General features: G+C 52.3%; 5 protein-coding genes across 5 annotated transcripts; 4 read left to right on the top strand and 1 right to left on the bottom strand.

The window, feature by feature from the left end:
* Positions 1-1,146: 1,146 nt before the first annotated feature.
* Positions 1,147-2,181, bottom strand: K489DRAFT_408930 (putative zinc binding dehydrogenase; the record flags this gene model as incomplete). Its single annotated transcript, XM_033607533.1, has 1 exon — positions 1,147-2,181. The coding sequence occupies one exon, from the start codon at positions 2,179-2,181 to the stop codon at positions 1,147-1,149; it is 1,035 nt and encodes a 344-aa protein (XP_033461601.1).
* Positions 2,182-3,243: 1,062 nt separating this feature from the next.
* Positions 3,244-3,853, top strand: K489DRAFT_378994 (uncharacterized protein). The gene is made up of 2 exons (XM_033604539.1): positions 3,244-3,499; positions 3,589-3,853. The coding sequence occupies exons 1-2, from the start codon at positions 3,386-3,388 to the stop codon at positions 3,748-3,750; spliced, it is 276 nt and encodes a 91-aa protein (XP_033461600.1). The 5' UTR covers positions 3,244-3,385; the 3' UTR covers positions 3,751-3,853.
* A 279-nt stretch (positions 3,854-4,132) lies between these two features.
* Positions 4,133-5,015, top strand: K489DRAFT_185065 (uncharacterized protein). Its single transcript, XM_033599486.1, has 2 exons — positions 4,133-4,878; positions 4,963-5,015. Exon 1 carries the CDS (start codon positions 4,294-4,296, stop codon positions 4,759-4,761), a length of 468 nt encoding a protein of 155 aa, XP_033461599.1. The 5' UTR covers positions 4,133-4,293; the 3' UTR covers positions 4,762-4,878; positions 4,963-5,015.
* Positions 5,016-7,321: 2,306 nt separating this feature from the next.
* On the top strand, positions 7,322-10,890 carry K489DRAFT_317183 (uncharacterized protein; the record flags this gene model as incomplete). Its single annotated transcript, XM_033601218.1, has 2 exons — positions 7,322-10,273; positions 10,342-10,890. 2 exons carry the CDS (start codon positions 7,322-7,324, stop codon positions 10,888-10,890), a joined length of 3,501 nt encoding a protein of 1,166 aa, XP_033461598.1.
* A 556-nt stretch (positions 10,891-11,446) lies between these two features.
* K489DRAFT_387990 (Mnd1-like protein) lies at positions 11,447-12,332 on the top strand (the record flags this gene model as incomplete). The annotated part of the gene is made up of 3 exons (XM_033606372.1): positions 11,447-11,449; positions 11,541-11,679; positions 11,770-12,332. 3 exons carry the CDS (start codon positions 11,447-11,449, stop codon positions 12,330-12,332), a joined length of 705 nt encoding a protein of 234 aa, XP_033461597.1.
* Between the last annotated feature and the right edge of the window lie 59 nt (positions 12,333-12,391).

Below are 12,391 nucleotides of genomic sequence, written 5' to 3'. Positions count from 1 at the left end.
AGAGGAAAGCAATCACATTAGATCCTGCCCTGTCAGCCTCTCAGATCCAAGGGATAGTTGAGCAAGAGGAGGTTGAAGCACAAATAAGGGAGCAGATGCCAAGGGCTCCAAAGCGTGCTAGTCGGTGTAGCAAGTGTGGTTCCTTTGCTCACACCTTCAAACACTGTACAGTAGATTGAATAGTATTGTTATATAACACATTTAAGTCTCAAAGCAATCTATTAAGTATTGGTTGAGATAATCAGTGTTAAAGGTGGTAGACACGTAATTCGTGGACCACGCCGTGGGGTGGACCGCGCTCTGGTGTTTGACGTTAACGTCCCATCATCACCTAAGCAATCATCATCAAGGAGTACCTAGGTACCTACCTACCTAGGTAGGTATGTCTCTATGGATGGTTGGTGGCTTCCAATTAGGGCTCGCTCGCTGTCATCACTCATATTTGACCGACGGACAAGTTCGTTATTTTCTCCACGATTACGAGCCCTCAACCAGCAGCTCGCGACCGCCAAGCAACCACGTTACGCATGCACACGACGTGTTGTTCATGGACACAGTACACCAGTACAACAAGGCTATCCGCTTGTCGTCAATCGCTATATCTTGGGAAGGCAATAGCCCTGCGGAATGTTTACACACCTGGGCATGCTTCGTTGATGCTGCATCGCAGTAGCTCTGCGTATGCAAAGATCATCGCCAAGCACTTGGCATCTCCAGCACGAATGTGCCGTTCGAGACGACACAGCAAAACTTTTCTATCTGTCCGCGTCTGGAGAACGCTTGGAAACAGTGCCCGCGGACCATGGAGAAAAGCTTCATTCGAGCATAGCATCGCCATGACCTTCCCATCGAAAGTAACCCCTGACATAGATCGTGATGTTAGTACACATCATCAAGGCTGGGCGCGTTGAGCTTATCGTCAACTTGGCTTCTGGCGCTTGGCCAACGTCACATCATCCTGTCAAGCTGGGGAATGGCTCCTCTACCGAAAGTGACGGAAGATAGACATCACAGAGATGAGACCTTCCTCCGGTACAGACTGTGCATATTCGAATGGGAATGTATGATCAAGGGGAATGGATATGATATCATTTCGTGAATATGCATAAGCTGCGACGCTCAACACAGCCAAGCAAAGAAAGCCACTCAGATTGGCACAACGATCTTGGTAGCACTGACTCCAGCCTTGAGCTTCTCCAACGCAGCGTTTATCCCTGCCAAACCACCTGCCTCAATCTGCAATCTCGGACTCGGAACAACCGCGCCGGACCTCAAGCCTGGAGCTACCCATTCGTGAAATATCTTGTAGAGGTGCTTGTTGCGGGCTGCTGAGTCCATATCTGGCTGGTTGAACACGATCATTGTGTCATCCAGCGTTGGATGGTTTTCCGGAAGCAATGGCGAATGTGTGACTTTAGCGGCGGCATCGCCCTTAACATGCTTAAGGACATCCAAGATCGGCTGCAGCGCACCGTCTACCACAGCGTGAGCCGTGTGGAGCCTGACTCCATCTGATTTGACCTTGTTGACAATTTGAGTCACAACTCCGGGCGACTTGTAATCGAACACGGCATCCGCCCCAAGCTGTTTGATATAGTCATGGTGTTGAGCGCTGGCGGTGGCGTAAATGGTGAAACCCATTGCCTTGGCTGATTGAACGGATACACTGCCAACGCTGCTCGAAGCGCCCCAGATCAGCACGGCTTGATTGTCCGACGGGTTGTAACGAGTTTCGAGAGGTATGTCAACAGCGACCCAAGCGGTCAAGGCAGTATACGCGGCGAGGGGCAACATTGCTGCACTCTCGAAGGACAAATCGTCTGGAATTGCGATGACACCCTCCCATGGCGCCAGAGTAAGCTTTTGGAAAGCGCCATGATCTGGAGAACCGTTCTGGAAGAAGGCAGAGGCGAAGGCAAGCACGCGGCTTCCGACGGCGAGTGACGTGTGAACCTCAGAGCCAACCGCGGCGACGATGCCAGCCACGTCGGAGCCAATGACAGCTGGATATGTTGGCACCATCATTCCGAAGTCGCGCTGGTAGTAGTCGACAGGGTTCAAGGCCACAACTTTGACCTCGATGAGCATTTCCAATGGACCTGGAGTGGGAGTTGGGCGAGGTTCGGCGACAAACGGGCCTCCTTTTCCCGCTAGGATCGCAGCAGGATGTGATGAAGCCATGGTGATTCTGATGAGTGCTCGAGGTGCTGGGAGGGTTGTTGTGTGCCGTACAGTCGAGCTTCAGCAAATGCAGTATTTCACTGAGTAAGTGCAAGAGTGTCCGGAGTGTGAAACTTGTAATTTCTTGTAATGTGCAGCGAGAAGATGAGGAATGGATCTATGACTATCGCGTTCTTACAAGGGTATTTATTCCGACCAATGCTCGGTCGCAAAGCTTATGTCCGTTCCGACATCTCACAAAGGTCGTCTTTTACATCGTGAAGTAGGTACCACAATGCACGTGAATCTACGAATGTCCTCTGATCGATGTCGTAAGCCGGATTTAAGAGCCGAATAAACTACGTGAAACAGCCTGGCTTGCAGGTGCGCTACAACCTTCCTCTTTGTTAACTACCTAGTACCTATCTATATACCTACCTACCCAGATACCTAGGTAGGCCAGATACCCACCTGCATCTTGCACCGTATCATGTTGAGACCGTGTCGACCCACCACCTCCGACACGCCTACACGTTTGTTCGGGGCTACAGACCAAAGCCACCTGCACCCACCATGGTTCACATCCGACCTGGGCACACTTCATTCTTGCCCAGATGCTACATATGATGTATCAATTCGACGGAAAGGGAGGAGCGGCTTTTCGAGCAGGAAATTTCATAAGTACCTAGGTAGGTAAGAAGTGAGCATCTCCCAAGGTATCTACGGTGGGTAGGTAATGGTGACAACGTTTACGGCGGCGTCAAGCGTGGCCCGTGGGATGCAAGAGAGAGGAGCGTTTGTGGCTTTTGACATTGGACTCTATCATGAAAGAAACATTTGAGGAAAATAGCATGGAAGCACGTCTGTGACACTGCATCCCTTGGACTGTAACGTCTTCAGGAATGTACTCAAGAGCGAAGTGTCATGTCTGTGTCATCAACAAGTGTAGGTTGTAGTAGGATGATGCGATGGGAGAAAGAATGCATTGAGTTGCCTACTTAGGTAGGTAGATATTGGTTCGGCATGTTTTCATGGCCGCTTTTTTAACTTTTCGGGCAACGAGGACACCAAAAGCAAGGGCCACAAACAAAAGATATATCAGTAGCAGGAGTACGTGACCGACCAAAACCCTCTCTTCAAGTACTGTTCGCCACGAAAGTCAATCGGCCACCAGGATTTTTGACATAAATAAGTCATATACAAGTTTCGTCAACAATCAGCAGAGATGTCCTCCAACAACTCCGGCACCGGCAGCTTGAGCACACAGGGCTCCGGATCTGGCTCATCGTCCGCGGACAGCAGCGGTTTCAATGTGACCTCGAGCGGAACCAACTCTCAGGTGAGGCGCCCATGACCAGGATAAAATAGAAGAAGAAAAGATCGAGCAAATATGGGCATGGCATATTGCTGATAACTCATACCCCTCAGGGCAACCACTACTGTTCCCGCGATTGTGTCCCCTCGGCCAGCAACTCTAATTCCTACCACTATTCCAATAGCAATGGAAGCTACTACTATAGCAACCCGAATGGCTCGACTTACTACAACTCCGGCACCGGATACAGCCAGTATAACTCGGGCAAGAAGTGATCATTCCTTCCTGGGATACACTCTTCGGGCATGATGCTGGATGGAATCTAGATTGAGAGGGTATGTTGAGCTCGAGACCATTCTTGTGCTCAAGTCTGTGCGGTTTCGATCACCCAAATTCTTAACGTGCATTTGGGTACTATTAAAGAACCATCAATCGATTCTACATTATATCGAATGCCATGTCCCTCCGATCCATCGTGATGGGTGTTATCGCTGAGGTATGGTTGAACCTTTCCACGGCCGAGACTTTGAGCCTGATGTTAGTGATTGTGACTGCCAACTTTTTGCTGCTCACCTTTACCTTGGGAACCCTTTTGATCGTGCCTACCTAGGTACCTGCTGGATAGATCTCAGTTCATAATCGAGTTGGAACCTCGGAATGCTCTCTCCCGTGCCAACTTTGGATTCAAACTTCCAATTTGAATTCTTCTATGCAGGTGCTCAGAAGATCCTCAGGGCTACAGTAATAGTACCTAGTCAAGATTGATTCGTCAAACATTGACGCACGATCCAAGTATCGTGGTTGTGCTGTGAGCAAACATGTCAAGCGATCAAGGGTATGCTGACGACTACGTCGACAACAATTATGGCAATGAGACCTATTATCGTGACTGTTGCGATGAGCAGAACGATCAGAGCCGTTTCCGCAGCTATAACGATGACAGCTGGACGAGCGAGCGCAGAAATCGCCGGATGCGTCCTGAAACCCACGGCCAGTCGTCGCGGAATGGGCCCAACGGCTGCAACAACGACAAGACCTGTGACTTGTTCTCTCGATGCCGCCTTGACGATGACGGGTCGCAGACTGAAAGCAACACCGGTGAGCATTCCTCGTATTCTGAGTATCGCGGATACAGCAGTGCAAACACATCATACTGTCCCATGTCAACTTCTTCAGGCAAGGATCCAAGTTGTATGAGCAGCGGGAGTGGTGATACCACCACCGAATCTCAGGTTCATGAAACAGGCAAGGATAACTTTGATCCAACGCTCACATCCCAAAGCTAAGCAATCCCAACCACAGATCGCGACAATCGTCTGAATACCGACTCGCAAGGCGAGAAGCGTCGAGTGGGTTGGAACAAATGGCCATACGAAACAGTTGGCCGTGGCAGCGACACTCAGGTTAGTCCACCATCTCATTGTGCGAGCAACAGATAATGAACCATATGATTGAGCTAACTGTATGGACTGTGGGAGGATCTCCAGGGCGGGAAATGGGCCGTTCGGGACTATCAACCGCATGGCAATAACCCATTGAGCATGTATCGAACCCATCGCAATGGCACATACGAGTATCACAACCCCGACGACTCTCGTTACATACGATATCCCGATGGCCGCAGTACCTTCAAATCCGCGGACGGTCGTGTTTACGAGAAACACAACAATCCCAAGTGAAGCGTCGAAGAAAACGCTCAATGCCAGCGGCTCAGAACTTTGTGAAGATGAAAGAGATGTCTGGCGAGGGAGCAACGATGACACGGACAGAACAATCAAATGGGCACAGAGAATATTTTAGGGGCAGTTTCATACCGAGCCATCCTCCAGACCGCGACCCCAAGTCTGGTGTGCACGAGCGCACGCGCAATTTTGTCGGTCCAAGCTTGCATGCGTGATATACTGTACTCGATTGCAGCGCAGCGCAGCGTGAGTGTGTGAGATGATTCGCAAGAACCCAGCCAATCCGAGATCGGCGCCTACATCCGCACATTTTGCAACGACCTCGAATGCAGCATCGCTGACGATGGAATGGCAGATGGGACAACGAGAGCATCCGACCTCAGATCATAATCCGGAAAACACATTTACAGTACATACTGATGATGGACAGCGCTGGGCGGCCAGGGGTCCGCAGTTCGGGCGAATAGGTTTGGGTCTCGGCGGCGGTTAAGGAATATTGTGGGCGCTTACATGCAGCCAATCGCCCGCTACTCCTGCACACAAGTACGACATGATCTTTTAGCTTCATCATCCAGAATATGCACCGTCGCATACAGTTTACTATTGTCCGAGACATTCACGTCATTGTCAGAAGCCTCGCGTGGGCTCAGCATCGACTACTTTATTAGTTCCCATGTGGAGGGAATGATGGCAAGATTGTCTCGGTCGTCGCCTTGGCCGGCACGTGTCTTCAATAGGCTGGCGATTTATTCTTAGTATGATTAGACTTCTCCGCTGCGATGGTAGACATCTCATCACAATTTTGACTCGGTAGTGGACCGCATGACCCGAGGTTCGGAAGCCTCAAGGAAAGATGTGCGTGAATATTTATGCGTCCTACCCGTGGATGACGACGACGACAACGTCTACACAGAGAATAGAATCTGATGGTGAAGGAAGAAAAGGGGAGCGTTTGGCCGCATATGGGCGGCCGCGTGCATGAGACAGATCATCCGTGATACTGGACAAGGGACTGGGGTGCATAGTACTGTATTCTGTGCGACGGAGGAAAAACTTCGCCAAAAGAGCCGTAATGAATGTACCCTGTGTAGCCCTCAATTGGATGCAGCTGGAGTTCAGTAAATAGTGCGTACCTAGGAATGTGTACGGACAGTCGGGATTGGTAGAATTCCATGCTGGTTGGGCTGCTGGCACACTGGCGCATTCATGTTTCCTGGCTTCTTCCCTCTCGTCAGGAGATGAATTTCATCACACAGCGCGTCCAACTGCGCCATGATGATCTACTTTTATTCGTAGTGGTTGGTGGTGGTGAAGGTGATGGTGGTCGCACGAATACGCAGTGCTTCTGTACGTTCTCCTTATAACAACCTGACGACCGCTGTAGCTCTCGGACATTCTTCTTTTCGATTTCGCAATCTTGATCTTCTTCTCGCTTTCCTGTGTTCATCTTCTCGTCGTGTGTTCTCAGCATCTCGGGTCGGCCGTTACGATCTATCGCTGGGCCGGAAACCAGCCTTGCACCAAGCGTGCGCCCCACCTTTCTCTGCGGCGCGTGGAACCTGAGGGGCACAACCACTTCACGCACTGCGACGACAAGGTTGCGCAGAACTTACAGACGAGCAGGACTTGGTCTTATACATCTCTCGCCTCCTTGCGCGCCATATCGATTGCACGATTGCCGCTCGCGGCTCAATAATTAGACCTAATCGATCGTTGCGACCCTTCGCTTGCGCTTCATATTCCCACAGCGCTCGTCTACAGTCAGTCAGTTCGGTACTTTGGGGGCCCAAAGGCAGACACGACCCCCGTCGAAGCACTCTTCTTTTCCCAATCCTCGGTCGGCATTAGCAAAATCTACTTCACAGCCATGGCGCATCCCGACCAAGAGCTCTTCTTGAACTCCACCTCCTCAAAGAAGCCTACCGAAACACCGCCGCCCCTACGCATCAACAAGCAGCACAGTGGCGGAGCACCGGCGGGCTCGGAGGAGCCACCACAACAATGGGCGCAATATCGAGTCCCACCTCCAAGCAGCGCTGCTTATGGCGCGCCACTTTCTCCACCACCAGCTGGTCCTCTTCCACTACCATACCCTGATGAGAGAACGAGAAGGCAACATATGGCAGGTTCAGGAGGTGATATACGTGTTCCAGGTGGGCCAGCGATGCCGCAAGAGTCGTCAGAGGATGCCTACTTTGCTGGGCCGCCGAGGTTACGGAAATCGAGTATATCGTCCAACGCCTCCAGCGCAGCATCAGGCGCTGGCAGCTCCGCCAGCAATGGCCGAAGACCAAGATATGATCCCAACGACCCTCAGCGCCCTTCTGCTCCAGGCTATGGCACACTCCCAGTCTCGCCCACGACCGGCAGACTTGCTGATCGAAGAGGTGCTGCCCTGAAGAACATCATCCCTCCTGATTCGCCGGGAGGACCGGAGCCGCCACACAAGAGCGATGACGACGAAGGCTTGTTTGCTGTAATGCCGACAAGGGAGAGAAAGCAGAGTGTGGCAGCGCCTTCAGACGACTCCTTTCAGCAATTCTATCCGCCTCCACTTGGAGCGCTACCTCCTATCGCTCCACCACAGGCAAAGCTGCACATTCCCGATCCAGAAGGATTGAATCGACTTAGCAGTACCGCCTCTACACACACCACACGAGCTTCACGAGGCTCACCACCTCCACCGGAGACGCCGATTGTCGGCGAGCAGCTTTCTTCACTTCCGCAGCTGCCAACGCTGGGTGGCATCGAAGCACGATATGCCGCTTCTGGAATCTCCGGGACAGGTACTCTTAATGAAATGCAGGCGCCCAGCGCGGCCGCAGCTGCGCGACGCGCTCAATACATTGCTCCGCAGCCTCGTCGTGGTGAACTGAGCGTGCAACCACCGCGGCTGCAGACGCTGCAGGCCCCATCGCAGCCTATTGCCGAAGGCAGAGGCTGGAGTCCGACAGAAGCTCCGGGGTCGGCCCCACATGGGCCTCCCATTGCTTTCCAAGGCAACGAGGAAGTCGACTCGGCCGCTCCTGCCGCGCCTGCACAGCAACAGCCCAGTTATCCTCGGCCGCCACAGCCGTCGCAAAGCCCAAATCTCGAAGCTGATATGGCACGAGTCAACCTCCACGATGAGCCACCACCGGCGTATTCTCCTCCTACTGCAGGCTCGACGCATTCACAGTACCCAAACGAGAAGGGCAGGTTTGCCAATTCGTCGAGCCCTGCGCAATCTGCTGCCTCGGTAGGATCGCAAGGTCGGCTCCCAAGCGAAGCGGGTCTTCGCCAACATCCAGCCTTTGCAAACGACCCTCATCAGCCTACATCGACACAGACTCCCCAGCCGGGGCCTGTTAAGCAGGGTGGAGTCAGTGGAGCCACGGTCGGCTTAGCACCTCTCAACACTGGCGGGTTCAGCAGCCAGACACCTCAGCCAGTTACGGCCGGGCCGAGTGTCAGTATTGCGAGCCCGCCACCGCTTCCGGAGGGTTGGATTGCCCATCTTGATAGCAATTCGGGACTTTACTATTACATTCATCTGGCGACCCAGTCGACCCAATGGGAATTCCCCAAGGGACCGACTCCCCTCGATCTGCCTCCCACTAGCCCGATTGGAAACTTCGTGAATCCGCTTGCAAGTCCAGTCGGATCGACATTCAAGATGCCGCTGAACTCGCCTGGATTCCCTATGCACCAGATGGCAAGCTATGACAAGATGAGCATGATGTCGATGAACTCAATCGCCAGCCCCACTACGACGGGTGGCTTCTCCGGGCCTCCTCCCACTGCCGGCATTGATCTGTACAAGATAAATCCCTCGAATGCCGTCTATTTTGGACCCTACTTACGCTATACAAATATGGATCTTGAACGTGGTCTCTGGTTGGGAAGCATTATGCTCATCACAGAAGTCAATACACAACCGCCTACAATCCACATCCATCAATCGCTGGATTTGAGTCCGAATCCTCGGCAGCTCAAGGCCCACCCAATCCACTCACATCAACGCTGGATCTTCTATCGCTATGATATTGATCTAATTATGGAGGAACAAGGCTCAGCTAAGTGGACCTACGCTATCACATCGCACCTCGGTTGCACACGGTATGAGTTCCTCGTTGCTGGCCGACACGAGACCAGCTGGAGATTCGTTGCCCACTCTGGCAATGATTTTGCCCCCAATGTCAACGCCAATGAACGCAATAGGCAGGGTGGAGTGGCGCACATGTGGAAGGATGTTCTTGTGAAGCACCAGGAATGTGGAGGCTTTCATACTCAGGTCGGCCTTGGTGGCCAAATCTGCGCAGACCGACTTTGGAAGGATGTGCCAGCATTGAAGCAGTGGACGGAAATTAGTGGCAAAGAGAACCGACGAACTGTGCCATGGACAGCCAAGATGGACGAGGATGTGACACACGCCTACTTCCACTACTACACCTCGCATTTTGACCAGCCAGCTGTCAAGGAGGCATTTGCTCAGATTCCTCATGTAAGCTGCTTGGACGACCACGACATCTTTGACGGCTACGGCTCGTATCCTCAGCCAATGCAAGAGAGCAATGTCTTTAAGGGCATTGGGCGGATTGGAATCGACATGTTCCTGCTGTTCCAGCACCACACAACGCATGAGATCCTGCGGAATGTATCCACCGACATAGACCTTTTCACCATCACGGGCCGCGGATGGCATTTCTTGAAGTATTTTGGCCCGGCGGTGGTGCTATGTGGACCAGATACCCGAAGCGAACGTTCGCAGGCGCAGGTGATGGCTGGACCCACGTACCAAGGCCTATTCCCTAAGATTGCGATGCTTCCACCATCGGTGCAACATTGCATATGGCTGATGCCAGTCCCAATCGTTTATCCACGTCTCGAATCGGTTGAACAGGTGGCGCACACCGTGGCTACCGGCAAGAAGATGGTCACAGGCGGATTCAACATGCTTGGTAAAGTCGCTGGAGGTGTAGCGGGTGTTGTTGGTGCCAAGGGAGTGGTCAACCAGGGATTTGACGGAGTCAAAAAGGCCATCGGAAAGTCCGGCCTCATGCAGGGCGTTCTGAGTCCATTTGGTGAGATTGACATGTTGGACGAGCTTCGAGATCAATGGACGCATGAGTCAAAGGTAAGTCAAAAGCACACATCTCACTAATTCTTTGGAAAAAGGTCATTTGCTGACGAGATCGTTTCCAGGATCTCGAGCGGACCTACATCATTCGCACCCTGCAGGGCATCTCTCACACCAAATCGCTCCGCATGACCTTCCTCAGTGGCAGTGTCAATGCATGCGGCGCTGGTCTCGTACACGACCCATCAAAACCTTCGGATCACAAGACCATGTACCAGCTCATCACATCAGCCATCGTGAACGCTCCAAGCCCGAACTATGTGATGAAACTGCTGCACAACAACAAACAGCTATATGTGCCAATGAATGGGCATCGCAGCACCAACAATGCCCAGTCTGACACAAAGGAGGACATGATGGAGATCTTCGCTGCCGATGTCACCGGCCAACCGCGTGAGCTGCGTCGTCTCATGAACCGTCGCAACTACCTCGCTTGCGTCATCTACGACCCAGAGGCCGTCCAGGGCGCATTTGGGGTTCCTCAGACCCCTGGTGCTCCGCCTACAGGCAAGTTGAGTTTGGCAGCGGATTTCATGGTGCAGAGTGAAGGCGGTTTTGGACAGCCACTGAAGTATGGGCCGGTCATCATTCCCAGCTTGGAATACGGTCGATAAATGACTTGAGGAGGACGGTCGGTGAGCGAAGTGTGCTCCAAGCTCATTGTGCTTTCCCTTCTATATTCCTCCATTTTATCACGGTCTGTCATTCAAACGGGCGATTCTTGCATAGCGAAGCGGGTTATTGATGCAGGCTCGATTGCCACGGCAGTCAACATTTCCTTTCACTTTTAGATATCTCGGAAACCTTTCCTGAAGATTTGAACAGATTTCACCGTCCCAGTATTGGTCCCTCGTTGTCATTGATTGCCTCCCATCATCTCACAAGACGATTGTTCGATCGTGAGTATCTCAAAAGACGATCGAAGCATTATGCATGGATGAGCTGGGAGGGAGAGCAAGCGATGAGCACTAACTTCTGGCAACATGAGGTTTGCACTTCAACCCATGTGGAGATCAGGCGAGGTCGAACGCCGTCATGTGATGTTAACTTTTCGTGGCACATTCGATAGTGATGGTTCGCTATCGCATCCAAAGGTTTCTTGTTGCAACACTGCTACGTCTATAAGATTGACCATTTCAATCGAGTAATTCATCATACCAGTCACCGACGATGGTACGCATGCTCAACTATCATTGCAACCAGGCCGTCTCCAACTCTTTCTTGGCCTTAGCACTAACTTATTGATTGATTGTCTCCTGATCAGGCTCCGAAAGTCACTTGCAACCCGACCAAACTCGCCTCAGTCGTAGGTTACCTCCAACGTTCCCGAGTCGCACACAGCATCAAGGACCTCGAGAAACATCTACCATCCGTTGCCTCGATCAATGGCATGCAAGTGAAAGGTAAAGTCGACAAACCCACATCTTTTGGAAGCTTTCCGTCATCTGCATATCACCAAAAACGTAATTTCACTCTGACCGACAATGTGGCAGATTACCTCCAAGTCCTCTCCGATGACAACCGCATCCACGTTGAAAAGATTGGCTCCGGAAATTGGTACTGGTCTTTCGCATTACAGGAGCTCAAAGCCCGACAGGCTGGCCGCGATGCCGCCCAGGCCACCCACTCTAAGCAACTCGCCGCGGTCGAGGACCTACGCGCCCGACATGCTGAAGCTATCGCGCAACGCAAGGACGAAGAAGCAGCGATGGCGACCGCAGCTGGAGAGCATGAGCACAACCAAGATCCCGACGGCTCAGACCAGACGGACAGTCGCGAGACCCTCCTCGCTCGACAAAGTGTTTTGATTGCGGAGACGGCAGCTCTACGAACGTATCTCGCGGCGTACAGTGACGACGACCCGTCTCTTCTGCAGGATAAGAAAGCGCAGACCCATAACCTCGCGAATCAGGCACGGGCGTACACAGATGACATCTACTCTCTCGAAAGCTGGTTTCGTCGAATGGGCGCCGATGAACATCTTGCAGCGTTAAGAGCCACCTTTTATGGCTCGGAGCTTGACGCGGAAAGCGGACAATTGAGGGACCTGGATTGACAGGATTGTTGCGCAGTCTTGCTGCTGCTTCTTTGCAGAGCTGAGAGGATGATGCACAG

The sequence above is a fragment of the Dissoconium aciculare genome (genome assembly GCF_010015565.1).
Source record: "Dissoconium aciculare CBS 342.82 unplaced genomic scaffold K489scaffold_4, whole genome shotgun sequence".
NCBI classification, from domain to species: Eukaryota; Fungi; Ascomycota; class Dothideomycetes; order Mycosphaerellales; family Dissoconiaceae; genus Dissoconium; species Dissoconium aciculare.
Note: the sequence above shows the minus strand (reverse complement) of the source record. Positions and strands in the feature narration are given on the sequence as shown.